Below are 28000 nucleotides of genomic sequence, written 5' to 3'. Positions count from 1 at the left end.
GCTTCCTGATCACTCTTGCAGTGGCAGTAGAGGTAATAGAAAGTGCCTCCAAGGCAGTGCTTTGAAAGTTCACTGTATGTGAACTCCTGAAGAATGATTGCATTTGGAGCAGTGCCATCTAAGAAAACAACAGTCACTTTGTGCAGTATGCACACACAGTGATAACTTGGATTTTTGTTTCACTTTCTGAGGATCAATCAAGATGGTGCCATTCCTAGAGCAAATGGAACACACGTGCTCCACTATGCTGGAAGTGCTTCCTCTTTTCTGCCACCATTGTTCCAAAAGGCAGCACATTTTGTCCAAAATTGACCACAGCTGGAATACTTTCCATGCTTCCAACTGAGTGTTACAACACTGAAATGGCTGAACCTAGGAGGCTGACTCTGGATTCAGTCTAAAAATCCAGATAGACTCTCAGAGCAGGTATCTATTGTAGGATTTAGTTGAGAAAAGAAGTATATTTTACTATTCAAGCCACACAAGTCTATGTTTTATGACTTCCTAAAAGAAAATAATTTCTATGTTTTAAAGCCACATGTAGGCCATTTAAACGACCATTGTTAAATGAACATGCATCCATTTTGCAGCATGTACAAATAAAGACATGATTGCCACGCATAACCTTGTACACACAGTCTATATGCACAAAAGTTATATCAAGGTAGGAAACTATATGAAGCAATCCTAAACTGCCACTTTAGAGTATGTTTTAGGATATTAAAAAAATCTATATAGAAGTCAAACTAATTTCATTCATAATCCTAAATCTAGTGTTCAGTCTAGATTTTCATTGAATGCATTGGTTCTTATTCCAAATATTACTCTGTTCCAAGAAGTTAGATCATTCCCAGTTATACAATAGTATGTATACAGGAAGATTTACCTGGAAAAAGGCATACCTGTGCAGGAAGAAATATAGAGCTGCACTGGAAAACCTTTTCTTTATGTACTTGCAAAATATCTTCCAGGCCAATAATATTTACAAAATACAGAGAATCTTAGATTATTGTTTTGTATTCTATAGTTTTATGTGATTTGGGGGTTAATGTTAGTGCCACATGTGTTATCTTTGTGTGTTATAAATATTTAAGTCAAAGCAAAACATATTAAAGTACAGAGAATCAGGTTTCAAATAATCAAAAGGCCATCTATTCCAGCCTCAACAAGACCATCCATCCACCAATTCACAGATCAATCTGTGAATCTACCATAAAATAGTGTTTTCAAGAAATAAAGCATCACGTAATGCCAGTCTCATTTCAGCAAAACACCTGGATTCTCCTCTATATTTCACTGCACAACAATAAAACCAGAAAATATTTTAAAATTCCAGGAGCAACCTTGGTAGGATGAATATTAAACACATGTGCTCTGGTGACCTTTGCTGTCTAGCCTTGGTAGGGCAATTTACATGAAAATCTACACACTGGGCCATAGGGGACTCCTTTTCTTAAACATACTGAAATAGGTCAGAAAATCTGCTGGAATCTGCTCTTACTTCAACACTGTTATGAAAGGCAGCTGTACTGTGAGCTCTGTAGTCATCTGGGATACTTCTATTGATGCAGCTGTACCACTCGTCCCTTTCAGAGCATGAGCTGAGGAAAGAAATGCAGAAACCTGGTCAAAGTTGGTCCTCCTGTTTCTTAATGATGAAATTTTCTCCTTAAATTTCCTTCTTCCCTGCTCTTCTGAAGCACCAGAGATGGCCATAAAGGAAGATCAGACTCAACTCTCCCAATTCATGGCTATCTGTCAATATGCCCTTCAGTGGTGGAATTCTGAATTCATTTGGGGTGTTTCTAGATGGACGCTTAATTAGCAAATAGACTGGTCATTGACAGGTTTGTGGGTTTTTTTTTTAAAAAAAAAACTTAGTAGATTTCCTCTGGGAAAGGGTAATTCTGGATTAAGTTTGGGGGGGGATACCAGCTGGCATTTTTTATGACAATGACATTGTGTGGATGCTGCAAAAATCATGCAAACTTGCATGCCTGAAGAGCACTAATCCCACAACAAACTCATTTAGACTGGAAAATGATAAAGAAATATAAAACCACACTTCTGCAGGCTGGTCATTATAGGCCACTGTTGCACTATGGAAAACTTGCAGAGGACAGTTACTAGCGAGTTCTACTTTTCTACCTGCTTTGACAGGACTTCAATAGGAATGGGCCATTTGGAACTACCTTATGGGTACTTGTAGGCAGCTCCTCACCTTAAGTTTAAAGCACATCCAACGCACATTTAAAGCGCATGACTTTCCCCAAAGAATCATGGAAACTGTCGTTTGCTAAGGGTGCTGGGAGGGAGAAATCACAGCTCCCAGGATTCTTTGGGGGAAGTCATGTGTTTTCAATGTGTGTTGGATGGTGTGGATGTGCCCTGTATGTTTTGCCTTTTAGGGCAAACAGCTCCTACTAGGCAGTGCGGAGGGGAGGGATAGATTTAGATCAGAAAACCGGGGGGGGAGGTAATCCCTCTCCCACAGTGCCATGGCTCTGATATGAACCCCCCTTACACACAAGTGCATTTGTCCTCTACAAAAATATGGGAGATATAAATACAGATTTCGTGCCCTGTCTTCTAGTTGTGAGAAAATAGGTTGGCGTTTCTTTCCTAGATCACAAACACTATTCCATTGAAAGCTTTGCCTCACTGGTGCTCCAAACTTCCACCGTCTTGAGGCTGAGAGACAGCCAGTACCTGAAGCAGGATTCACACCTGGTGGACCTAGCAGCCTTAAAATAGCTAAGAGGGATGACGGTTGGAGAGCCAAGATGTCAAGTTGAAGAGCATTTAGAAAGGGAGAGAAAGTCTTCCTGTGATCCTGCCAGTGCTGCATTCCAGTTTCTTTCTAGTTTTTTACCAACAGTGCATGTGAAATGCCGTTTGGAGTGCTTTGTATTTAAATGGATGGTATAAGTCTATAGAATTTTATACAGCATTACTGTTTTGTATTATTTTAATGTATGTTGTTTTGTGTAAATATTGGCAGGGAATGAGACCAATAAATGTTACCACTAGTTAAATTAAGCTTCCCTCCCTTTGAAAAAAAAATCCAAATTCAGATGGGGGGCTTCTGTGTCTGAATCATGCAGGTTTCTGGTTACTTTGCTCTAAAGTGAGTGTGAACTCTGAGCTCTCTGACCTTTATGAAGGATTCAGAAAGGCCCTGGCCTTTCATACTTGAGTGATTATGCTATGCACGCGTGCATACACACACACACACACACAAACTCACTCTTTAGTTTCTATAGAAAACTACCACTAGCATCAGTGCTGGGCTGACTGCATTGCTATTATGATCTCCTCACCCTGTGCTCTTCTATGTAGCATCAAACAAAGACACCTGAGACTAGTTTATCTTTTGTGGGACAAAACCAAGAGCTGATCAATGGTGCTTGACTGAGACTGAATCCCCACACACCCGTGAGCGCTTAACTGAAAAACATCAGCTGCTATAAAAGTCAATGACCCTGCTGGCAAAAAGAGGGCCCAGGACAGCGGAATAATGAGAGAAGATACTGCACATCACCTTGTGTCCACGACTTCCAGCCTTATTTACTCTCTGCTCTCTTTCTCTTCTCTCTTCCCACATACAAGTCCCTATTTGCAAGATGGTTTTTCCACATTCAAGATCTCTGATGTTAGCATTGCCAAGTTTTGTCTGGTACGACTTTTGTGCCTTTATTAGCTGTTTAACAAACAAATAATTAATGGAGGGGGGTAAATTTCCCTCCTCAACAACACTGCATCTGAATGCTAAGAAAAGTTTCGCACAACTGATAAAGACACAAGACCCCTGCCAGAAGAGAGTTGGCAACCCATCTGATATTCCAAATCAAACTAGCTAGAATCTGTAAATATATATGTGAATTTTCAAAATAACATCACTGTGTTCACCTACACAAGTATTGCCATAATGGTCATACTGTTTTCGGCACCTGCTAAAATTTTTTTGTTTAAACAAACCTATCCACACATGTAAATTTGACATAGCTCCAGGTATTGACATGGCTGCATAATCTGCATCTGATTTTATTGGTAATTTTAATGTATACTTTATGTAAAAAGTTTTAAGAGTTTTTGATTATTAAATGGTATATAAATCCTGGCAGATAAGTAAATAAACTGTAGTGTGCTATGAAAGGGAGAAAAGGGGAAGAGGAGTTGGAAAGAATTATTATTATTATTATTATTATTTGAATTTGAATTTGAATTTGAATTTGCTGATTCTTCCTCCCAAAGGAACCCAGGGCAACACAAATAAACAAAATCATAAACAAAACCATAACCATAACCATAAACAAAAATTGCAGGTGAATGGATTCCCTTATCAGTCGGTGCTGAGTAGAAGTAGCCAGTAGTATCTGTTGGGGGTCTGTCTGTCTATCCTATAATTTATGCCAGGCTGAGGGGAGTTAGGATATGGCGGATCTCTGACTGAACTGGCTGGGTTACAGCTCAGCAGGGTTATGCTGGCATAAGTCCCTCATCCTGGCACAGATGTGGCTCAGTCAGCAAAACCCTGCCCTGCTCGGCTTAGGCGGGACACAGCCAAGACCGGCGTAAATTAAGTTGGGAGAAAGGGAGGTCTAAGTAAAAATACAATAGTTCTGATTTTTTTGCCTTTTGTTCTTTCCAGTGGGCTCTGCTAGCTCAGCTGTTGTTCTCCCCTCCCAAAGTTCAGCCTGCTTAAGTCACGCTGGCTTCCTCGATGTAGGATTGCTCTGCCCCTCACTTACTGCAACATATGCTATTACTGTGTACTGTTGTACTTCTCACTTTCTTCTGATGCATGTGTAAATCTGTTGTAAATTGCTCAGAGATGGTTGTGTATGAGGCCACTAACAAATGAAACAAACAAATAAATAATATAGCAGGAAATAGGGGGCATCCCTCAAACGTATGTGCAGACAAATCTCCACAGCATAAACGTAACCTGCTACAAAGTTCAAAAAAGAACCCACAGATCAATAGTCTGCTTTAAAGTACGTTTAGCCAAAACAGCTAATCAAAGATTATATGCCAACAAAAGCCTGATCTTCTATAGGTCCTTTTCATCAGATCTCTGCTTCATTAAACCGCTGCTGGATTTATATATTGCTTAAGTGTAGAAAAACACATGGCGGGTGCTTTGTTAATTGACACTGTTCTTTTCTACAGACATTGTTCACTGTGGGGACAAAGAAGGGCACACAGCTCTGGATGCACAAGCCAGAACCTCCAGAAGTACTACACAAGGTATCTCACATCTAAGCTTGGGTGGCCTCGTGAGCTATTGGGGCAGCTTATTTGCTTTTAGCTATGTATAGCAAGCAATGAGTAGACTTCAGGCTTGCTAGATCTGCTTTGCTTTTTACTAGAATCCTGATCCATCAAGCGGAGTAAAGTGCAAAAATATATATACTTAGAATTAAATATTTATTTATTTATTTATTATTTAATGTGTATCCCACCTTTCCTCCCAGCAGGAGCCCAGGGTGGCAAACAAAGTGCTAAAAACACTTTAAAACATCATAAAAACAGATCTTAAAATGCATTAAAACAAAACAGCATTAAAATCATTTAAAAAACAACTTTAAAAAAGGGTTAAAAACATTATTAAAAAACATATTAAGCAATTCTAACACAGACGCAGACTATAATAAATAAATGAAATATGTTTTAAAATATGTTTTAATATATTTTAAAGTCTGTTTTTATGATGTTTTAGAGTGTTATAGTGTTTTAGTTTTAGTGTTTTGTTTGCCACCCTGGGCTCCTACTGGGAGGAAGGGCAGGATATAAATCTAATAGATAAATAAATAAATAATACTAATTTATTTAATTAAATCAATTTGTTCAGAATAGCAGAACTGAACATGAGTTTACAGCCCTCTCACATTCACTCTTGGTTACCCCCCTCTTCATTTTAACCATACGATAGGGGGGAGGGGAAGAGTAATTTTGTTGCTGCCTTGTTAAACAATTTGGGAGTCAGAAATCCTTGCCTATCTACTTCAAATCAGAGAAATATAACAGCAGATCCTTATTAATATTCTGTCTGTTCCTGGTGTATGAATAGTGGAAAAATGGAGTTGTCAGACAGCAGGGAGTATCAATACAGCATGGAAACTAGCCAGGAAAGGAATCCTGTTACAGAACTCAGTGCCAAGCAGACTTTCACAGCAGCCTAAAGATAATTTTTATTGAATCACCTCCAGTAGACAATCTAAAGTCCTGTTGTTACAGGGGCACTGCCTGGTTGCCCCTGTGTGTCTGATAAACAGATTAAGCACAAAGAGTCTCATTTGTATTCTGCATAAGAGCTAACTACTGCCAACTAGCTACATAACAAAGATGAGATGGGGAGTAATCTCAAAGCCAGATATACTGTTAGCTCTGCGTACAGATGGTTTTCTTGTGGTCTTGATCTACGCCTATGGCACACTTCAGGGGCCATCAATTTCTTACACGTCTCTTCTAATGGGTTTAGTCTATGCACCCCTAAGATCTTTCCATTAAAACAATTCCAGTCTTTTGCCAGCTTCCTTCACAGTGCTTAACTGCAACATTTGCTTCTTATTCATTTTTACTTCATATGAGTGATCTGGCATGCTGCTGATTGTTGTAAAAATGCAACCAAGTACTCCTACAGCCTGCCAGAATTTAATTTCTTGTCATTTCACAATGTAACCAAAGCAAGTGGGATAACAGGGAGGTGATCACCTAAATAGAGCCGTCCCGTGTACAAATAATGGTTCAGAATATAGGATAGATTAAGCGTGCTTCCAAATGAGTACATATTGTGGGACAAAAGATTTTACAGCATCCACATGATGTTGGCATCAAAATGGCAACCTATATCCCCCCTTAATCTGGATTTACCTTTTCTGTGGAAAATCAGATAAGCTAAAGAAAAAAAACACCTATTGCCGACATCCCATTTGTGATATCTGAATGACAAGTTCACAAAATTAAACCCCCATGTGGAAGCACCCCTAGGATGGAACCATAGGTTACAAGATACACATTGCTGCAGTTTAAAACAGCTGTGTGCTCAGTTCTCCCACCTGCCCCTCCACAATGTGTAGTACAGCCTTTCTGTTTGTTTGTTTGTTTATTTATTTATTTATTTATTGTACTCGTATACCGCCCCATAGCCGAAGCTCTCTGGGCGGTTTGTCCTCTAATATGATTGTGTTGTGTCATTTCCCATTAGCAGCAGCCAATGATTTGGAGCAGGGGCAAAGAATTGCACAGCATTAATGGCATCGGGGTAATGAGGGGTAAGTTGTACTCCATGTCATGGGGGAGGGGGCCTCAAACGGGGGTAGGAATAGATGGATCTGTCAATTGGATCTGTCAATTGCAGTTTCTTATTTTTCCAGTCTTCAGTTCTCGAAATTTCTATAGCAGTTGGAAGTCCGTATGAAAATCCATCAGCATTTTAGTGTGAATTTCCCTTACTATGCACATTTTTGCAAAGCAGTTCCCCAAATATAATGCATCGTATGTTATTTTCACTAATACATGCATTTTTATGCACACTGTACCCAAGGAAACATAATTTTATACACATTACTTGGCCAGAGAACTCCATTGGATGCTTGTGTTTCAGTTCATGTATTGTTTTGGAAAGTACAACTGATCTGAATTTCTCTCCCATGCCTAATTTGAGGCTGTGGTTTTCAGCAGCTACATCATGTTTATTTTTCTTTCTATATAGCAAGGATGGAAAGATCTGTCAATTTCGGTTCTCTCAGTTTCTATTTTTTTTAAATCTTAAATTCACTTCAATTTGTGACTTTTTTAAAAAATATGAAAATTCTTTAGCATTTTAGTGCGAATGTTTCCTAATAAACACATACTTGCAGGCAGCTTTGACAAATGTACACAATTTTGCAAGCAAGTTCTCATCATATCAAGCATATCAAGCATTTTGGATATCATCTTCACTCATATATACATTTTTATGCAGACTTTCCCCTATCATATGCAGTTTTGTAAACATTATTTGGTTTGTGAGCTGCATTTCAAAATTTGAATTAGTGAACATTTCAAAGAAATGCAGTGTTTTGGTTCTCATATTACTTTGGAAAGTGCAAATTTGATAGATTCGGTTTGAAGTGCGAACTGAATCTAATTTCTCACTAACTGCTACTACACAGAACCTTCCCATCACTCCCTTGCCCTAACAGTTAAACACAGACTAGGTTTCACACTAGGTTCAGCCCAGAAGAGTAAGCTTGCTACCACTCCCATTCAGCCCAGAGGCCATCACAAGAGTTTGCTTTGGGCTCTTGGGACAGTATGTCGTATTTATTTTCTGGGTCCAATTTGCTTCAGGGCCAAAGGGTGGATGGATGGGCAAAGTAAGCTCTCTTCCCCATTCAGTCTCAAAGCTTGTTGCAGGGTTTAGTGCTGGACTAAAGGGACAAGGTTGGTCCTTCAGTCATATAAACAACTGGCCCTGACATGCCAAGGGCTTACATCAGCATACTGCTCCCTGCTGCAAGAGGATTTTCCATAGAAGCATGAGGCAGCACATACACACAACCCTTGGCCTGCAGCAGATTAGGAGGTTTGGTGTGTAGGAAGTGTGGAAGATTGCAACTCCAATTTGGGGACTGAAGTGTGCATGCCAGAGGGAAGACAGAGAGATAGTCCTCCAAGGTGGCTAGGCTGTCCATCTGACCTGTGCTCATGTACCTGTCTTCCTTCCTTTGTAAACTGATACTCTCAGCGAAGCTAAACACTCCTTCCAAGCTCTCCTTCTTCCTTCTTCTCTGAGCATCGGAGGGAGAGAAGACATCTTGCCTTTGTCTCTCTCTCCTATAGCATGGGGGCAATGACCAAGCCTGGCCATTGCACCTCCAACTTAGTTAGAATTAGACTGTTTTTTCTGTCAACTGTGTATTTCTATAAATAAAGTAGCTTTTCTTCTTTTTAACCAAGTCAGAAATCGCAGTGATTTAAAGCAGAGTAAAAGCCTGCTCCTTTACAGGTAAATCACACACACACTGCTCTCAATACCACTGCTGATGCTGTACCATAGGTAACCTCTGTCCAAAGCCCAACACTGCAGGACAGCGAAGGATTATTCTGATCTCCTTCCCCAAATATTTTCCTGCAAGGGTGAGGGATCTCCACTGATATCCTTACCAATCCTGCAGAACTGCCTAATTTTGCTCCTTCCATCTCTGCAGCCTTGGAAGGAGACAAGACTGATGATCCTTTCTGTGTGTTGTCCAGCTGCAGTGGCTGCTGATGCTGCCCCCACGAACCCTAAATGTGCTTCAACGTATTCACCACAAGGATGTGGAGCAGGCACAATGGAAGGAAGTCAAAGCAAGGAGAAATCACTTTCACTAATGTGTGATTCTAAAACCGGGCACTTCTGATTCCTGCCTGAACTGCTGCTGTTTGGCAACTGAGGCAAAGGGAGCTAGCAGGTAGAGAATAAAGGCAGAGCCCTATGAATGTAGCTTTTTCTAAGACCTTTGGGTCCAGATGCAGTAATACCAGCAAGTTTCCATTTGAGCTGCCATCAGACCTGTGATCTCAATGAACTTCTTGTTTATGTTGGTTGTTAATTCATTAAGAAGGTTGCTTGTAAACAGAGACCCCATTACATTCCCAATAAATTTTTAAATCTTTCCTCTGTCATTTAAGTGCTATAAAATGCCTTTAAACCCACCATGCAGAATTGGCTAATTATGACTTTTCATTAGCTCACTCGTTACCTCTGGGACATGACTTGACAAGTGAAGTTATGAGAACCAAAGCAGGCAAAACGTGACAGGGAAAACTTTGCAAAAGATCAAGAAACAGACCATGAATCTATTAGAAATAGATTTTCTGCTTTCCGCTCTCTGTCTAAGATCTTCTGAAGTGCTGAGTTGAAGCCTTCGGCTCATTATAAGTGTTGAGAAAGTTATGTCTTCTGAGCTGTGTGTTCAGTATGAATGCCTTCTTTATAGTCAAACACTTGGCCATTATCCATTACAATGCCATAGATATTAATGGAGTTTAAATATAGTGAGACGTCAGTTAAGTGTTGGGGAGCAGTTGCACTGGTCTAGAGAGTCAGTACAAAAAATTAATAGTGATATGATATCGTCTACCTTGCTGATAGAGTTAGGCAATTTTCAGCATATTCAATCTTCAGGACATTTTGTGCTTTTTCTGTCACTGGACGGCTAACCTAAAAACAAATGACATGTATGTGAAGGGACGAAACAAGTTAAAAACCATCAGTGTCCAGAGTATGCAGACACTTAGATCCATCATGGAACTGGGGCAATGTGGTGGCCTCTGTCTCTAAAGCAGGCCTCAAAATGTCCTCCAACACAAATGGGCTTCCTTAGATGTTTACATAAGATAGAAGTGATGGATTTCCCAAGGACGCAGATGTGTAAACACACGAGGAAAACCAGATGAACGGAAGCTTTTATACATTATTGGGAGTGATATGTCACCCCAAATACATGCAACTGTACATGACAACAGAATCACCCCAAATACTTTTTTTAAAAAAACTTCCAAGTGCACTTTGTGCAAAGGTAGCATTGTTAGTCAGTAAAGAGTTCTGTGGCACCTCGAAGACCAACACATTTACTGTGGCATAAACATTTGTGGGCCATAGGCCATCTAGTCCTTCTTGATGCAGGAAACAGATCTACAGCATCCCCAAGAGATGGCTCTCCAGTCTCTACTTGAAGATCCCCAGTGAAGAACAGCCCATCATTCCCTTGGTAGCTAGATCCATTTTTGAACTGTTCTTACATCAAGGAAGGTTCCCCTAACATTCATTTGAAAGCTATCCTCCTGCAACTTTTGCCTGCTACATCTAGCACTACCCTCAGGGTAGCAGAGAACAAGTCTTTGCCCTCCCCTGTGTTGCTCTTAGCATCTCTTTGTTTCTTCCTTCCTCCACTTATTGCTTGAAGGCTGCCTGAGTTCCTGTAATGTCCTATTTGTGCCAACCCTAACCTCACCCCTGAGCCCTTGTGGGCCTCTAGTTTACATAAGATAGTTCTCAAAGAACTCAAATGTGGAATTGCTGATCTGCTAACTAAAATATGTAACTTGTCCCTTGGGTCCTCCTCCGTGCCTGAGGACTGGAAAGTGGCAAATGTAACGCCAATATTCAAAAAGGATCCAGAGGGGATCCCGGAAATTACAGGCCAGTTAGCTTAACTTCTGTCCCTGGAAAACTGGTAGAAAGTATTATTAAAGCTAGATTAACTAAGCACATAGAAGAACAAGCCTTGCTGAAGCAGAGCCAGCATGGCTTCTGCAAGGGAAAGTCCTGTCTCAGTAACCTATTAGAATTCTTTGAGAGTGTCAACAAGCATATAGATAGAGGTGATCCAGTGGACATAGTGTACTTAGACTTTCAAAAAGCGTTTGACAAGGTACCTCACCAAAGACTTCTGAGGAAGCTTAGCAGTCATGGAATAAGAGGAGAGGTGCTCTTGTGGATAAGGAATTGGTTAAGAAGCAGAAAGCAGAGAGTAGGAATAAACGGACAGTTCTCCCAATGGAGGGCTGTAGAAAGTGGAGTCCCTCAAGGATCGGTATTGGGACCTGTACTTTTCAACTTGTTCATTAATGACCTAGAATTAGGAGTGAGCAGTGAAGTGGCCAAGTTTGCTGACGACACTAAATTGTTCAGGGTTGTTAAAACAAAAAGGGATTGCGAAGAGCTCCAAAAAGACCTCTCCAAACTGAGTGAATGGGCAGAAAAATGGCAAATGCAATTCAATATAAACAAGTGTAAAATTATGCATATTGGAGCAAAAATCTGAATTTCACATATATGCTCATGGGGTCTGAACTGGCGGTGACCGACCAGGAGAGAGACCTCGGGGTTGTAGTGGACAGCACGATGGAAATGTCGACCCAGTGTGCGGCAGCTGTGAAAAAGGCAAATTCCATGCTAGCGATAATTAGGAAAGGTATTGAAAATAAAACAGCCGATATCATAATGCCGTTGTATAAATCTATGGTGCGGCCGCATTTGGAATACTGTGTACAGTTCTGGTCGCCTCATCTCAAAAAGGATATTATAGAGTTGGAAAAGGTTCAGAAGAGGGCAACCAGAATGATCAAGGGGATGGAGCGACTCCCTTACGAGGAAAGGTTGCAGCATTTGGGGCTTTTTAGTTTAGAGAAAAGGCGGGTCAGAGGAGACATGACAGAAGTGTATAAAATTATGCATGACATTGAGAAAGTGGATAGAGAAAAGTTCTTCTCCCTCTCTCATAATACTAGAACTCGTGGACATTCAAAGAAGCTGAATGTTGGAAGATTCAGGACAGACAAAAGGAAGTACTTCTTTACTCAGCGCATAGTTAAACTATGGAATTTGCTCCCACAAGATGCAGTAATGGCCACCAGCTAGGATGGCTTTAAAAGAAGATTAGACAAATTCATGGAGGACAGGGCTATCAATGGCTACTAGCCGTGATGGCTGTGCTCTGCCACCCCAGTCAGAGGCAGCATGCTTCTGAAAACCAGTTGCCGGAAACCTCAGGAGGGGAGAGTGTGCCAGGGACTTCCGGGAAGGGTGACTTCGCTTGTGCCTGCTTTTGGGACGGGCTCCCGCCTCAAAAGAAGCTTATTCAGATATAAATCAGTCAGAACATTTTTTTTTTGACTGATGAAATTTCTCCCGGGCAGGGAGAAACGTAGAGATCAACCTCAAAAGCCTGTTTTTGTTGGGAGGACTGGATTTCATTAATTTATGAGATAAGGTCCAGCCAACAATGCCGGACGGACTTCCGAACAAGCTCTATCTGCTTAAGCGATACGTTTATCTTTTCTTTAAAGAGAGAACGGACTAACAGGCAAGGACCCTTCTTTCTATTATTTTTTTTACTTGGTTTAAATTGTTGCAGCAAAAGGAGATTTGTCAGATTGATCGGCTTTGGACAGCTTCTGGGTGAGCTATAACTCTTCTCTGTTATCCACGAAATTAACAGCTTATCTCTGTTTCTGTCGCAAAAAGCTGTCCTGGAAGTGCATTCTAAAGATATACACAGAAGAGGGATTTCTATTCCTGATTTCTATTCCAAGGAATATTATATTGTCTGGGACTATTCTCTTTTTGGTCTATTTTATTTTGACGAATCTGCTTCTTCACGACGCCACTAACTGTTTTGATGCTGGGAACTAAATTTGTTTTGCATTCTTGAACATAGAGAGATAAGGCAGGTTGCTCTGTTTATACTGTGATGTCATCAAGCCTGGAATATTAACCCAATTGTTGCTGAAATAAGAAGTGGTTTTTCTTTATTTTTGTTTTGCTTTGTTTTCGTGGTTTTAAAAATGGCAATCAAGAAAGTGGCTGAGAATCTGGAAGTAACTATGTTTCAGAAAATAATGGATGAGATTGAGATAACGAAACAAACCCTGCGACAGGGTAGTAAGGAGCTGAAAATTGAACTGAGCAAAATGACGCAGGAGTTTAAAGAAATAGGGGATCCTGTGAGAGAGGAGAATGAGATCAGAGATGAGAAAAGAAAAAATAAAGGGAAGATACAAGCCCTGGAGATTGGAACAAATGTGGAATTGGAAAAAGATCTGGAGTTTATGGATTTTAGAAATAAAATCTACTGTTTGGAATTTAACGTTATCTCTGAAGAAATTAATGAAGATATTAGAGATAAAGTTATCAATGGCTTGGATAATCTTCTGGACTGGAATGATGTGATGGAGCTTGATATAGAGAAAATCTATGGAATTAACTGCAGCCATGTGACAATGGAAAAACTCTTAAGAGATGAGCCAGTGCATTTTGTAAAAAAGAAGAACACAGATATGACTTTACAACAGTATTTCAGCAACTTATTCAGAATGGATGGCAAGAAAATATTTGGGATAGAGGAAATTCCCATCAGACTCTTATTATATGACTATGGCTACAACAGCAAGATTATTATGGAATACTGATAATGGAAGATTGGACACTGAAATTACTGGACTTAACAGGACTATTGAAGATGGAAGATGGAACTAATAGGGATAATGGAATAATGGCTATTGAAATTATTGGACCTAACAGATTCTGATGAGATGGATTAATCGAAATGTTTATTTGGACTATGGTTATGACAATAAGATTATTACAATTATTAACGAGATGGATTAATTGACATGTTTATTTGGAGAAAAATTGATAGATATATTTCTTAAAGAATTGAAACCTCTCTTTGACTTTTTGTGGAAAGAATAAAGTAATGTTTATGAGATTTGATGATTAATTAAGATAACTACTGGAGGAAAGTGATTTTATAATATGATTTAAGAGACAGGATTGTTATATATTGTAGACCTATAACTGATTTGATATGTGACAAATGGGAAGTCAACATTTTTTGTTTGTTTGTTTAATCATTTTTGTTTTGTTTTGTTTTTTGTCTTTGAATGTTTTATGATTTTGTTTTCTATGTTTTATGAAAATTTGAATAAAAATTATTGTAAAAAAAAAAAAAAAAAAACCAGTTGCCAGAAGCCTCAGGAGGGGAAAGTGTTCTTGCACTCGGGTCCTGCTTGCGGGCTTCCCCCAGGCACCTGGTTGGCCACTGTGAGAACAGGATGCTGGACTAGATGGGCCACTGGCCTGATCCAGCAGGCTCTTCTTATGTTCTTATGTTCTTATGAACACAGGGTGGCAAAAAGCCCAAGCCCCAATCAGCTCATGACAATCACCAGCATCTTCACCAGAGATTGCTGGGAAAGTATGCAGGTGAATGTTACTTTACCACATCTCAGGCCTTTGTCAACTGTTCAATGGACAATAAATGGATTGGGTATTTTTCACACAAGGCTTAAAGTCTTTTTTAAAAAAATCATCTTAATCCTCACAACAATAATAACCTGTAGGTTATTACTAATGTTCCCACGCCATGAATGGGAAAGTGAAGCAGAGATGGTGGAAAAGAGAATGTTCCCAAAGCATGAAAAAGAATTACAGACAGGTGAAGGTTTGAATCCATTCAGCAAAGCTTTGGAAAGCAACGTTGTATGCAATAGGGAGAAAATGAACTAAATTGATATCATAGGTCTTTTCCTTGTTGGGAGCAGTAGTGTAATGACAAATTCAGAAGTGCAGGGTCCCTTCATGATAGTCACAGCCACACACACCCTTTTTTCTGCTGCTGAATTGAGAATGAGATCCTTGTTAATGCGTTCTCCCACCACAACAGATGTCCCTAGGAGCAAATAAGCATGAAAAGGGAGAGTGTTAGCTACTAAAAAGAATCTTCTCAGTGGCTGACTGATCTCCTTTCACTCTGATTGTCTCCAAGAAAGGACAAGGAAGCTTGTTAGATGGTTCTTCTCAGTGGCGAACACACTTCTCTTTCATGATGATTGGCTCGTACGATGCTGGAGACAGAGGGACCCTGCTGGAATCCTGGTCCCAAAAAAGTAAGAGAACTAAAAAAACCCGAGACCCCATATGACTACACCCCTGGTTGGGAGTAAAGCACCAACATCTATATCAAGTTACCTGAACCAGTGGGGGGTAATAGACAGAAGACAACCTATTCTTCCCTCGCTGATTCCTTCTTCAGAAACTTGTTGACATGTAGGTTGCTCTTCTCAGGCTTTATTTCCTTCCTCTTTCTTTAGTGTTAGTGTGTGAGTGCTAAACTCATGACTCCATAACAGCCACATATCTGTCTGTACTCAGAATAGCTTTATTTCCCAGGTTTAATAAACCTTAAATTTCTTTATTCTTTCAATCACCAGTCTTACCAGACCACTCGTTTCTGCCCTCCACTGCTATTATAACCACACTCTAGCATTCCTGTTGTTTGAATTTAAAATTTACTGAAAACTTTACAAACCAGCCACCTACTTTTCCATTTTACCAATCTCTTAAAGTAAAAAATGGAGAAGACACAGGGAATTTGGTGGAGCCATCTAACGACAGAATAATTTTCACACTCTTCAAGAAAGTTGGTGTACATTAATTTAAACTGATCTGACTAATCTTCTCTGTTGAAGGCTGATTTTCCTTACATTGTGAGGTACAATAGGACATTGCTTCATTGCTTATTGTGGGTGGAGGGCTTCTTTTTAGTGCTATAGCATCAGTACCTAACTAAAGAGGCAGAAGGAATCCTGACTGGACAGTAATTCTGATTTTGATTTACATTATTTGTGACCATCTTCTTTGCAAACTGCCTCATTAGAACTTCATTAACATCCTTGCTCACTGCCCCTGAACTTGTTTTAAATTGCTATGCTTCAAATATTGTCTCTTTTTAGCTCCTCTAACAAACAGTGATAATTAGAAGACAAAATGCCTCTCTTTCCTTCCAACCAAAAAGAGCACTGGAAGGTTTCCAGCTGGATAAAATGCAGTGCTAAACAAACAATAGGGTGTTAGCATTACCCTCATGCCAGAAACAGCCAAGGTGTTCTTCAGGCGATACTTGCCATCCTTCTGGGGAAATGTATACAGTAGAACATCATTCATCTGTACAAAGAGAAAGACCAAATCAATTACTTGTAACATACCTTACAAATCTCACTGGTATTCTAGGTCCAGCACAAGGAAAACTTGATGAACTACCTGGATTGTTTCTGAAGAATGATCTGATCACCAACTTCTTTAAAGAACCAAACTGCAATGTTAAAAATGTGGGCTTGGGAAATTTGGCATGTGAGTGAGTGCTTTACCACCTGCCCAGTTTGTAACCCAGCTCATACATTAACCAAGCGCCTGTTTTCCTGCTGCTAGTGAGTCAAGTGGTGGTGCATTAGGAGCCTTTCCAGATCGGTTTATAGTCCAATAAGCAGACAGTCCTTATTGGTTATGTAGGTTCCAGGCATTTTTCCTTCAGGAAGCAATTCTATTGTGGGAACATAGCATTTCCCCAGCACTTATAGATGCAATATTTTGCAGGTTTGTAGTAGGAATGAGAGAGAAGTCAGATCCAGTTCACATTTAAAGGCAAGCCTACCTAATTTGCACTTCTCTGAATTTTGTAGTGCAATTTTCCAGCCAAGTAAAGTGTACAAAAATGAATATACTCGGGAAAGTATACATATAAATGCATATATATTAGTGAAAATGACAGTGAAAATGAATTAGGGAAACTTGTGTTGCAAAAATGTGTATAATACAAGAAATGTGCACTAAAATGCTGATGAATTTTCACGAGGCCTTTTTAAAAAAATCACAAACTGATGAGGAAATGTAGACAACTGAACTTAAAACTGGAAAAATGAGAAACTGAAACTGACACATTGTGCTGGTGTCAGCACACCTGCATTTAAAAAAAATCTTCAGTGGCTGTAAGCTCTCTGAGAGAGGTAACACAGTGCTACAGCCTCTACTAATCCTAACTGAAAATAAGTACAAGTTTAATTTTTGTTTAATCCCAGTTTCTCCGAGTTCTGTTAACTCTTAACAGCAGTTTGTCTTAAACCCAGAACCTGTAGCCCTTTAAACTGGAGGTACTAGGCATGGAACCTGGGATTTTACACCTGCAAAGCATGCACTATAGCTCTGAACTTTGGAAAACACACCTGTATAGAGTTGGAATGATCAAAGCATGATCATTAGTTCCTTACATACTGCACACTCACCTTGCCCTTTAGAAATTATTCTTTGTTTGTCAGATTTATTAGAGCCCAAAAACTGTAAACCCATGGAGAAAAGGTGTTTTCTTTTCCTTTAAAAGAGTGCATTTTTATTTCTCCAGTTTCAACATCACTTTCTATATGACATGGTGACAAACAGCTTGTCAAGGAAGTTTTTGTATCATTTACTTATTACTTCATAAATTACCCACCCTACCAACATTAATCTAATCTTCACATAACCCGCACGTTGTCATGATCTCATTATGTATTCCATTTAACAAGGGCTAAACATACACACAGAGACATTACAGCCGCTTGGAAATTGGGGATTGTTGAGGTTAAAGAAGGAAAAAAGCTTAGCTATTAAAAATGGTTCACTGAAATTAATTTGTCTGGGTTATTACTATTATTATTTAAAGATTAAATATGGGTTTATAGGAACTAATGACACAGGAAGAATATAAAGAAAAAATAATTTTGTTACTAAGCCACAAAATGCTCTTGGTTCATGAAGCCAGTAATTTAACCTTCAAAATGAGATGGTTCCAGTGCAGAAAATACAGTTAGGTTGTAGCATCCTTTGAATATTCAAAGTTTACTTAATTACAGGGAAGGTTGTGCACTTTCTTTGCCTGTAATGCAGCCACATAGTTTGGAGGCACTTTGAGGCACAGAAAAGACAGCTAATGAAGAGCACCCTGCCAGCCCCAAAATGAGTTAATGTGAGGCATTGTCAGGCTCTTCCCAGCATGCACTGCTATACCTCTTGGCTACAAATTCTGCTTATTTTATTTATAAGAAATATTTCCACAAAGCCAAAGACATTCTATAGTTGGTGATGATTAAGGAAGCCACCCTAGTACACTGTTGCTATGGCAGCCATGATTAGTACCCCTCAATTTTATTAAACATTAATGATGGTTGTGTTTTGTTAATTGCCCATTAGAGTTATTTCCCATCTGTTTTGTCTTTACATTTGTGGAAATGTGTCTATGATAGCTTCTAAGGCCTCACTAACCATGTCTTGCCATTATGAAATTAAAATTAATGTTGCTCAGCTGGCCAGGAGGGGGATGGTAATGCTAAAGATCCATGCAAGGTCTGAGCATCTATACAAAAGAATGGTATGGAGAAGATTGCACTGGTGTAAGTACCTAATTAGCACTAAACACCAGCCATCTTGTTTCAGGGGCCTTACGGACCTACCATTATACCAGTGTTGGCCATCTATTTCTTTCTTTCTTTCTTTAAAAATGCTTCTAGACCACCCTTCATCTGCAGAGATACCAGGGCAATATACAAAGATATAGAAAAATAAAACAAATGCAGTATAATACAACTAAAGAATATGGGTGATATCCAACTAAGGCTGCAATCCAATACATGTCTACTCAGCAGTAAGCTTCATTGGGTTCAATGGGACTTACTCCCAGGTAAGTGTGTATTGCATTGTAGCCCAAGTCATACACATAATAGACCCTTTGAAATCAATGGACTTAAATAGTTTTGTAGATACCTATCAAAATGTTTTCCCTTTGCAGTTTATTAAAGACATGGAAGAGATGACTGTATTCTTGATATTCAATGATATTCAATGCCTGGCATTGATGACATGATATCGGAAGTGAATTAGTGAGCATTTACAAAAGGAAAAGTTAAATTCAGAAAGGGCTATCTACAGCATTTCTGGGAACAATCCTATAACTCTGTGTATCTATATGCTCACAGGATCATTTTAAAGTCATTCCATGAGGTTAAAAAAAGGAAATTTACAATGAGCTTTACCACCTGTCCATTCAGATTCTGGATGGGTCTGTCAAGAATAGGGATGTAGTGCAATAGCTCTGGGATGTTCAGACCAGCAGCAGAAGTGTGAATGAATGACTCTCTCTTTCCACGCAGTGTGATGGGAAAACAGGGACTCATGCATTTCCTCTGATGCAAAGACCCACAGAGCAAGAAAACAGGAAACGTAAATCATTTGTGCTTCCTCTGTCACTAGTTGCTTGAATGGCCAAAGTACCTTTCATCTGTGACCAGATGCATTCAGATCTTCTCAGAGTTCATCTGCACAAGAGGTGCAGAATGCATCCATAAATAAGACTGCCTTCTTGGTGATGGCACCCCAGCTTTGGAGTACTCCATCCCCATGAAGAGATTCAGATTAACACAGACATTGTACTCTTTGGTTTTCAGTGCCAGGTTAGAAGGCTTATTTGCCTGGGATTTTTACATCAAGTTTACTATTTTTGCTGTTTGAATAATTTGCCTATTATTTCAGATTTCATTTTTTGTTTATTCTGATACCGTATGGATATTTGTATTGTTATGTGCACTGCCCTGGAATCCATGTTTGGATGAAAATGTAGTTTATAATTTTTAAAAATATATACAAATTCAGCAAAACACTGGATTCCTCCCCATTCTTTTGAAGCATAAGGAACAGTCACAACTAGAGAAAGAGGGGGTTGGACAGGATGGCCTTGTTTGAGAGGGCCAGACTAATTTTCTACTGTAGAGAGTAAACAGATTACTTTCGCTTGCACATTTCTCATCCATTTCTGTCTATCTATCACAGCATTCCCGGGCAGCAGCGTAGTGGCAAATTCAGAAGGTCAGGGTCACTTTATGATAGTCACACCATGCCCTCAGGATTCAATTACAGAGGTATAGAACCAAAATAAAACTGCTGTGTGCATAGGCTCGCCACCTCCTCAAATTTTTCTCTTGGGGGGGGGGGATAAATGCTGCCGGAAACCTTTTGATTTTAAGAATTCTGAAATGAAGCCAAGTGTGGGACTACAATTTGGGAGACCAAGGTACTCTGTGATGAAACTTACTTCTCACTTACCCTAGGAGCCAATCAGCATGAAAGAAGATGCATATGTTAGCTACTGAGAAAAGTCTTCTCAGTGACTGATTCACCTCCTTTCACTCTGATTGGCTCCAATCAGCATGAAAGGACAAGGAAACATGTTGTTAGCCAAATGAGAAGACTCTTCTCAGTAGCTAACCTACTCCCCTTTCATGCTTATTGGCTTGTGCGTAGGGACCCTTCTCCCAAAAATGTAAGGGGTCTATGACCCCCGCAACCCAGGTCAACTACACTCCTGTTCTCGGGTCATTTTAAAGTTTAGAGTGGGGTTTACATTGTAGCCTATGGTTGCCTCCAGACTGTCAGTATTTTGTGGGAGGGTTTCAAGTTCATACTAGAGATTAAGGTTTGTGTAATTAAAGTGGATTAGAGCGCTCTGTAACCCTACTGTAACAAATCCACTTTAAAAAACCCTGATTTTTGAGTTTAGGAAAGTGACAAGGAAAGGCACTGAAAAGTGTAACATAAACTAATGATTAATGGGAAGGCATAAAACACCACACAAATCAGAATGAATGCTTATTGTCATATAATCTCTCCACAAATAAATATGAATGCTGAATAAAAAACAGATACAGTTTACACCTCCATGTAAGCTTTGTGCAAGCAAATCAAAATGAACGCTGAATTAACAGGTCATATGGAGGAGCCCCATAGATTCACTCACTTGCTTGGGCCATCTTGTCTATACCCAAGTCCAACATTCTCTAGAAAATGTATGAATGAAATTTAGGATTCTTGCAGGAGTTGCAAGGAGACCAAGATTGCCTTCCCCTCGACTGCCACCATTTTTCCACAGCTGCCATCTGTTTCCTGACAGTGGCACCAGCAGCAGTGCCTTGTCTAGCAGCAGCAGCACGTATCTGCAGGTCCTCTGTGTAGTTAGTTCCTGGGTCAAGGGGAAGTACTGGAGAGGAGGGGGGAGGAGCAAGGGAAGTTAGAGGGGTCTAGAGGGGAAGGAATCAGCTTGGCTCCCTGTGTACTGATACATAAATAAAGCTGTAGTTGGAGTTTACCCAAAGTGCTTGGAGTTGTTTCTAAGAAAGGCAGCCCTATTAGGCAACAGCACATGGTGACACCTATAGGTTTGGTGAAGGAAAAGTTAAAGGAAAAGGAAAACAGCCAAGGAGATTGAAATTGTTCCAGCCTACTAAGATTGAAGGTGAGAGAACATCCACTGTCTGTGGCAAAGGGGAAATGGCTACCGCTTCTTTTCAAGTTCAGTCTCCTGAGCATTTTGCATTTGCAACCCCACCAGAGAGGCCTAGATGGAGGTGCAGATTTGAGCATTTCAGGATAGCATCAGGACTAAATAATAAACCTGAAGAAGGGTAAGTGAACACCCTGGTTTACTTAATGGGAGACCAGGCAGATGATATTTTGCTTTCATTCCAACTGAGTTCACATGATCTAAAAAAATATGACATTGTGATGGGAAGACTTGAGAGGCATTTCATTGTGAGGTGCAATGTAATATATGAGAGAGTGAGTGAAGTTTAATTCACATGGGCAAAAGGAGGGAGAGCCTGTAGATGCCTTCATTATCTCTCTGTACTCACTAGCTGAACACTGTGAATATGGTGTGCTGCATGATGAGATGATCAAGGACAGGATTGTTGTGGGAGTCACAGCTTTCAAACTGTCTGAATGCTTACAGTTGGATGAGGGGCTAACCCTGGAAAAAGCAGTCAATATCATTAGGCAACAGGAGACTGTGAAGAAACAGCAATTGGACATCCATGGGGACAACAGCATCCAGCAAATAGATAGAATTCAGACCCTGAGGGAGCCAATAAAGTTACAGCAAAAAGTACTCAGAGGGCCAGTCCAAAAAGTTAATACTCCAAGCCATGAGGACAGATGCCTGTGGTGTAAAGGAAAGAGACACAGAAAGGTCAATTGCTCAGCTAAAGATTCTGTATGCCATAACTACAATAAAAAGGGGCACTTTGCAAAGGCATGTTTTGCAGGCTCAATCGTGAGACCAATTTCAACACACCCAATTGGCTTCTTGGGGTCTCTGACAGAGCAACCAGAACGAAAACCTGGATGGCAAAAATCAAAGTTGATAGACAACTGGTAGAGTTTAAACTGGACCCAGGGGCACATGTTACAGCAATCCCATTAGCGCTATTTAAATCAAAGTTCAAGAAAAGCCTCTTGGAATCTGACAAAACTCTTAATGGAGCTTCAAGAGAAGAATTGACAACTGTGGGAATGTTCAGCACTGTTTTGCAGAGTAAGGGCACTCACATCAAAGAAATGATTTATGGGGTGAACGGACGTGAACGTCCCCTGTTCGGACTCAGAGCATGTGAAGACTTGGGATTAGTCAAACGCCTGGAACAAGTTGTGTCAAGCACAAAATAAAGGGTAAATCCATATGCAGAATACTCCATGCTCTTCCAGGGACTTGGTCTGATGAAGACTCCATATGAGATCCAGCTGAAAGAAGATCCCAAACTCCTTTCTGTCAGTGTTTCACGATGTGTGCCCCTTCCACTTTTGGACAAAGTCAAACAGAAACTGGAAGAAAAGATTGAAACAGGAGTCATTGAGCCAGCTGATGAGCCCACTGATTGGTGTGCTCCCACAGTAGTTATTAACAAGCCAAATAGAGATGTGCACATTTGCGCGGACCTCACCCAGCTGAATAAAAGTAGGAAGAGAGATCAATATCCAATGCCAAGTGTGGAACAGACCCTCGGGCAGTTGGGGGAAGCAAATGTTTTCTCAAAACTGGATGCAAACAGTGGATTTTGGCAAATCCCATTAGCACAATGTTCCATGAAACTGACAACATTTGTGACTCCTTTGGGGTGATATTGCTTCAAGTGACTGCCCTTTGGGATCACCTCAGCTCCAGATCACTTTCCGAAGAGAAAGAGCCATCTCCTCAGAAGCATTGAGGGAGTGCTATGCCACATGGATGATCTGATCATTACAGTGACCGCTATGGAACAACATGATGCAAGATTACGACAGGCCCTACAGCGGCTGGCAGAGGCAAATGTCACTCTTAACTGTGAAAAATGTGAGTTCAAGGTTCAACAAGTATGCTTCTAAGGGCATGTTATTGTTGGTGATGGAATACATCCAGACCAAGAGAAGATAAGAACATAAGAACATAAGAAGAGCCTGCTGGATCAGGCCAGTGGCCCATCTAGTCCAGCATCCTGTTCTCACAGTGGCCAACCAGGTGCCTGAGGGAAGCACACAAGCAGGACCTGAGTGCAAGAACACTCTCCCCTCCTGAGGTTTCCGGCAACTGGTTTTCAGAAGCATGCTGCCTCTGACCAGGGTGGCACAGCACAGCCATCATGGCTAGTAGCCATTGATAGCCCTGTCCTCCATGAATTTGTCTAATCTTCTTTTAAAGCCATCCAAGCTGGTGGCCATTACTGCATCTTGTGGGAGCAAATTCCATAGTTTAACTATGCGCTGAGTAAAGAAGTACTTCCTTTTGTCTGTCCTGAATCTTCCAACATTCAGCTTCTTTGAATGTCCACGAGTTCCAGTATTATGAGAGAGGGAGAAGAACTTTTCTCTATCCACTTTCTCAATGCCATGCATAATTTTATACACTTCTATCATGTCTCCTTGGACCCGCCTTTTCTCTAAACTAAAAAGCCCCAAATACTGCAACTTTTCCTCGTAAGGGAGTCGCTCCATCCCCTTGATCATTCTGGTTGCCCTCTTCTGAACCTTTTCCAACTCTATAATATCCTTTTTGAGATGAGGCGACCAGAACTGTACACAGTATTCCAAATGCGGCCACACCATAGATTTATACAACGGCATTATGATATCGGCTGTTTTATTTTCAATACCTTTCCTAATTATCGCTAGCATGGAATTTGCCTTTTCACAGCTGCCGCACACTGGGTCGACATTTTCATCGTGCTGTCCACTACAACCCCGAGGTCTCTCTCCTGGTCGGTCACCGCCAGTTCAGACCCCATGAGCGTATATGTGAAATTCAGATTTTTTGCTCCAATATGCATAATTTTACACTTATTTATATTGAATTGCATTTGCCATTTTTCCGCCCATTCACTCAGTTTGGAGAGGTCTTTTTGGAGCTCTTCGCAATCCCTTTTTGTTTTAACAACCCTGAACAATTTAGTGTCGTCAGCAAACTTGGCCACTTCACTGCTCACTCCTAATTCTAGGTCATTAATGAACAAGTTGAAAAGTACAGGTCCCAATACTGATCCTTGAGGGACTCCACTTTCTACAGCCCTCCATTGGGAGAACTGTCCGTTTATTCCTACTCTCTGCTTTCTGCTTCTTAACCAATTCCTTATCCACAAGAGGACCTCTCCTCTTATTCCATGACTGCTAAGCTTCCTCAGAAGTCTTTGGTGAGGTACCTTGTCAAACGCTTTTTGAAAGTCTAAGTACACTATGTCCACTGGATCACCTCTATCTATATGCTTGTTGACACTCTCAAAGAATTCTAATAGGTTACTGAGACAGGACTTTCCCTTGCAGAAGCCATGCTGGCTCTGCTTCAGCAAGGCTTGTTCTTCTATGTGCTTAGTTAATCTAGCTTTAATAATACTTTCTACCAGTTTTCCAGGGACAGAAGTTAAGCTAACTGGCCTGTAATTTCCGGGATCCCCTCTGGATCCCTTTTTGAATATTGGCATTACATTTGCCACTTTCAAGTCCTCAGGCACGGAGGAGGACCCGAGGGACAAGTTACATATTTTAGTTAGCAGATCAACAATTTCACATTTGAGTTCTTTGAGAACTCTCGGGTGGATGCCATCCGGGCCCGGTGATTTGTCAGTTTTTATATTGTCCATTAAGCCTAGAACTTCCTCTCTCGTTACCACTATTTGTCTCAGTTCCTCAGAATCCCTTCCTGCAAATGTTAGTTCAGGTTCAGGGATCTGCCCTATATCTTCCACTGTGAAGACAGATGCAAAGAATTCATTTAGCTTCTCTGCAATCTCCTTATCGTTCTTTAGTACACCTTGGACTCCCTTATCATCCAAGGGTCCAATCGCCTCCCTAGATGGTCTCCTGCTTTGAATGTATTTATAGAATTTTTTGTTGTTGGTTTTTATGTTCTTAGCAATGTGCTCCTCAAATTCTTTTTTAGCATCCCTTATTGTCTTCTTGCATTTCTTTTGCCAGAGTTTGTGTTCTTTTTTATTTTCTTCATTCGGACAAGACTTCCATTTTCTGAAGGAAGACTTTTTGCCTCTAAGAGCTTCCTTGACTTTGCTCGTTAACCATGCTGGCATCTTCTTGGCCCTGGCGGTACCTTTTCTGATCTGCGGTATGCACTCCAGTTGAGCTTCTAATATAGTGTTTTTAAACAACTTCCAAGCATTTTTGAGTGATGTGACCCTCTGGACTTTGTTTTTCAGCTTTCTTTTTACCAATCCCCTCATTTTTGTGAAGTTTCCTCTTTTGAAGTCAAATGTGACCATGTTGGATTTTCTTGGCAATTGGCCATTTACATGTATGTTTAATTTAATAGCTCTGTGGTCACTGCTCCCAATCGGTTCAACAACACTTACATCTTGCACCAGGTCCCGGTCCCCACTGAGGATTAAGTCCAGGGTTGCCGTCCCTCTGGTCGGTTCCACGACCAACTGGTCTAGGGAATAGTCATTTAGAATATCTAGAAACTTTGCTTCTTTGTCATGACTGGAACACATATGCAGCCAGTCTATGTCCGGGTAGTTGAAGTCACCCATTACTACCACATTTCCTAGTTTGGATGCTTCCTCAATTTCATATCTCATCTCAAGGTCTCCCTGAGCATTTTGATCAGGGGGACAATAGATCGTTCCCAGTATTAAGTCCCTCCTGGGGCATGGTATCACCACCCACAACGATTCTGTGGAGGAGTCTGCCTCTTTAGGGTTTCGAGCTTGCTGGATTCAATGTATAGTTTATATCCAGGGATAACCGTATCCCACTGGTTTTCTCCATTCCACCAGGTCTCCGTTATGCTCACTATATCAATGCTCTCCTCTAAGACCAAGCACTCCAGTTCTCCCATCTTGGTTCGGAGGCTCCTAGCATTAGCGTACAGGCACTTGTAAGCAGTGTCTCTCTTCAAGTGTCTTCGGCACTTGTGGTTTGTCCTGTGGTAATTTTGCTCTTCTGAATTTATATCCCGTGCCCCTGCTCTCACAATGCCTACTTCTAGGCCTACCCCTTTTAAAATTTCATCATTTCTTTGGTTTCTATCCCGGGGGGAGGTTTATTCCGAACCGGACCTTCCTCAGCTGCTGTCGGGTTTCCCCCCTCAGTCAGTTTAAAAGCTGCTCTGCTACCTTTTTAATTTTAAGTGCCAGCAGTCTGGTTCCATTCTGGTTCAAGTGGAGCCCGTCCCTTTTGTACAGGCCCGGCTTGTCCCAAAATGTTCCCCAGTGCCTAACAAATCTAAACCCTTCCACCCGACACCATTGTCTCATCCATGCATTGGGATTGCAAAGCTGGGCATGTCTGGCTGGTCCTGCGCGTGGAACCGGTAGCATTTCAGAGAAAGCCACCTTGGAGGTCCTGGCTTTCAGCATCCTACCTAGCAACTTAAATTTTGCTTCCAGGACCTCACGGCTGCATTTCCCCATGCCGTTGGTGCCAACGTGCACCACGACCACTGACTCCTCCCCAGCACTGTCTACCAAACTATCTAAACGACGGGCGATATCCACAACCTTCGCACCAGGCAGGCAAAACACCTTGCGGTCTACACGCCCATCACACACCCCACTGTCTATGTTCCTAATGATCGAATCACCCACTACAAGGATCCCTCCACCCCCCGGACATATATCCTCGGCACGAGAGGATAGCTGCTCATCCCCCAAGGAATGGGTCCCTTCTAAGGGATCGATTCCCTCTTCCTCAGCTGGATGCTCTCCTTCCCCGAGACCATCATCCTCCATGATAGCAGGAGAGCTATCATCGTTGGAGTGGGACACAGCTATAACGTCCCTGAAGGCCTCCTCCACACACCTCTCTGCCTCTCTCAGCTTTTCCAGATCTGCCACCTTGGCCTCAAGGAAATGAAGTCGTTCCAGGAGAGCCAGGAGCTCATTGCACCGAGAGCACACCCACGACTTCTGTCCAACAAGCAGATAGTCGTACATGCTGCAGGCGGTGCAAAACACTGGAAAGCCCCCACACCCCTGCTGGCTTCTTACCTGCATAGTTTTGTTTAAGGTTTATTACGTTAATGGGTTGGAGACTGCGGTTTAGTTGAGGTTAGGGAACAGACGGGCAGAGTGGGGGGCCCTGGCCTTCTTGCCCTGCTGGCGGACTCGCCCTGCTGGCGGACTCGCTCTGCTGCTTAACTCGCCTTGACGCTTTGTCAGCTGGGGCTCCCTCTAGCTCGTGGAGCAGGCTCCTTCGCTAGGGTGCTCTGACTTTATATGTGTGGCTGGTTCCTCCCAGCTACTGCTGCCAGCCAATTATGTGTTACTTGAGGCTGATGGCTCAACTATCAGCTGGGGCTTAACTCTTTAGGATTATCTCAGGCTTCCTTCCTTTGAAGGCAGGAAG

At 41.1% G+C, this 28000-nt stretch overlaps 1 protein-coding gene across 11 annotated transcripts in view; it reads right to left on the bottom strand.

Annotated features, from left to right (window-relative positions):
- FGD5 (FYVE, RhoGEF and PH domain containing 5) overlaps nucleotides 1-28000 on the bottom strand; it is a 295580-nt gene that overhangs the window by 13700 nt on the left and 253880 nt on the right. For 10 of the 11 annotated variants that reach the window (XR_009761507.1, XR_009761505.1, XR_009761506.1 and 7 more), the window contains 3 exons: nucleotides 16400-16483; nucleotides 10116-10195; nucleotides 1502-1601 (listed from right to left, as the gene is read on the bottom strand). Coding sequence is in view for 7 of the 11 variants with exons in the window: in XM_061618447.1 (XP_061474431.1) it covers nucleotides 1502-1601; nucleotides 10116-10195; nucleotides 16400-16483 (264 nt within the window). In the remaining 4 variants the exon portion in view is untranslated. Of the gene's footprint in view, nucleotides 1-1501; nucleotides 1602-10115; nucleotides 10196-16399; nucleotides 16484-28000 lie in introns of those variants that run through there. The other variant, XM_061618450.1, reaches the window with a different exon arrangement.

This window comes from Rhineura floridana, chromosome 3, assembly GCF_030035675.1.
Source record: "Rhineura floridana isolate rRhiFlo1 chromosome 3, rRhiFlo1.hap2, whole genome shotgun sequence".
NCBI classification, from domain to species: Eukaryota; Metazoa; Chordata; class Lepidosauria; order Squamata; family Rhineuridae; genus Rhineura; species Rhineura floridana.
This window is presented reverse-complemented; position numbering and strand designations above follow the sequence as displayed.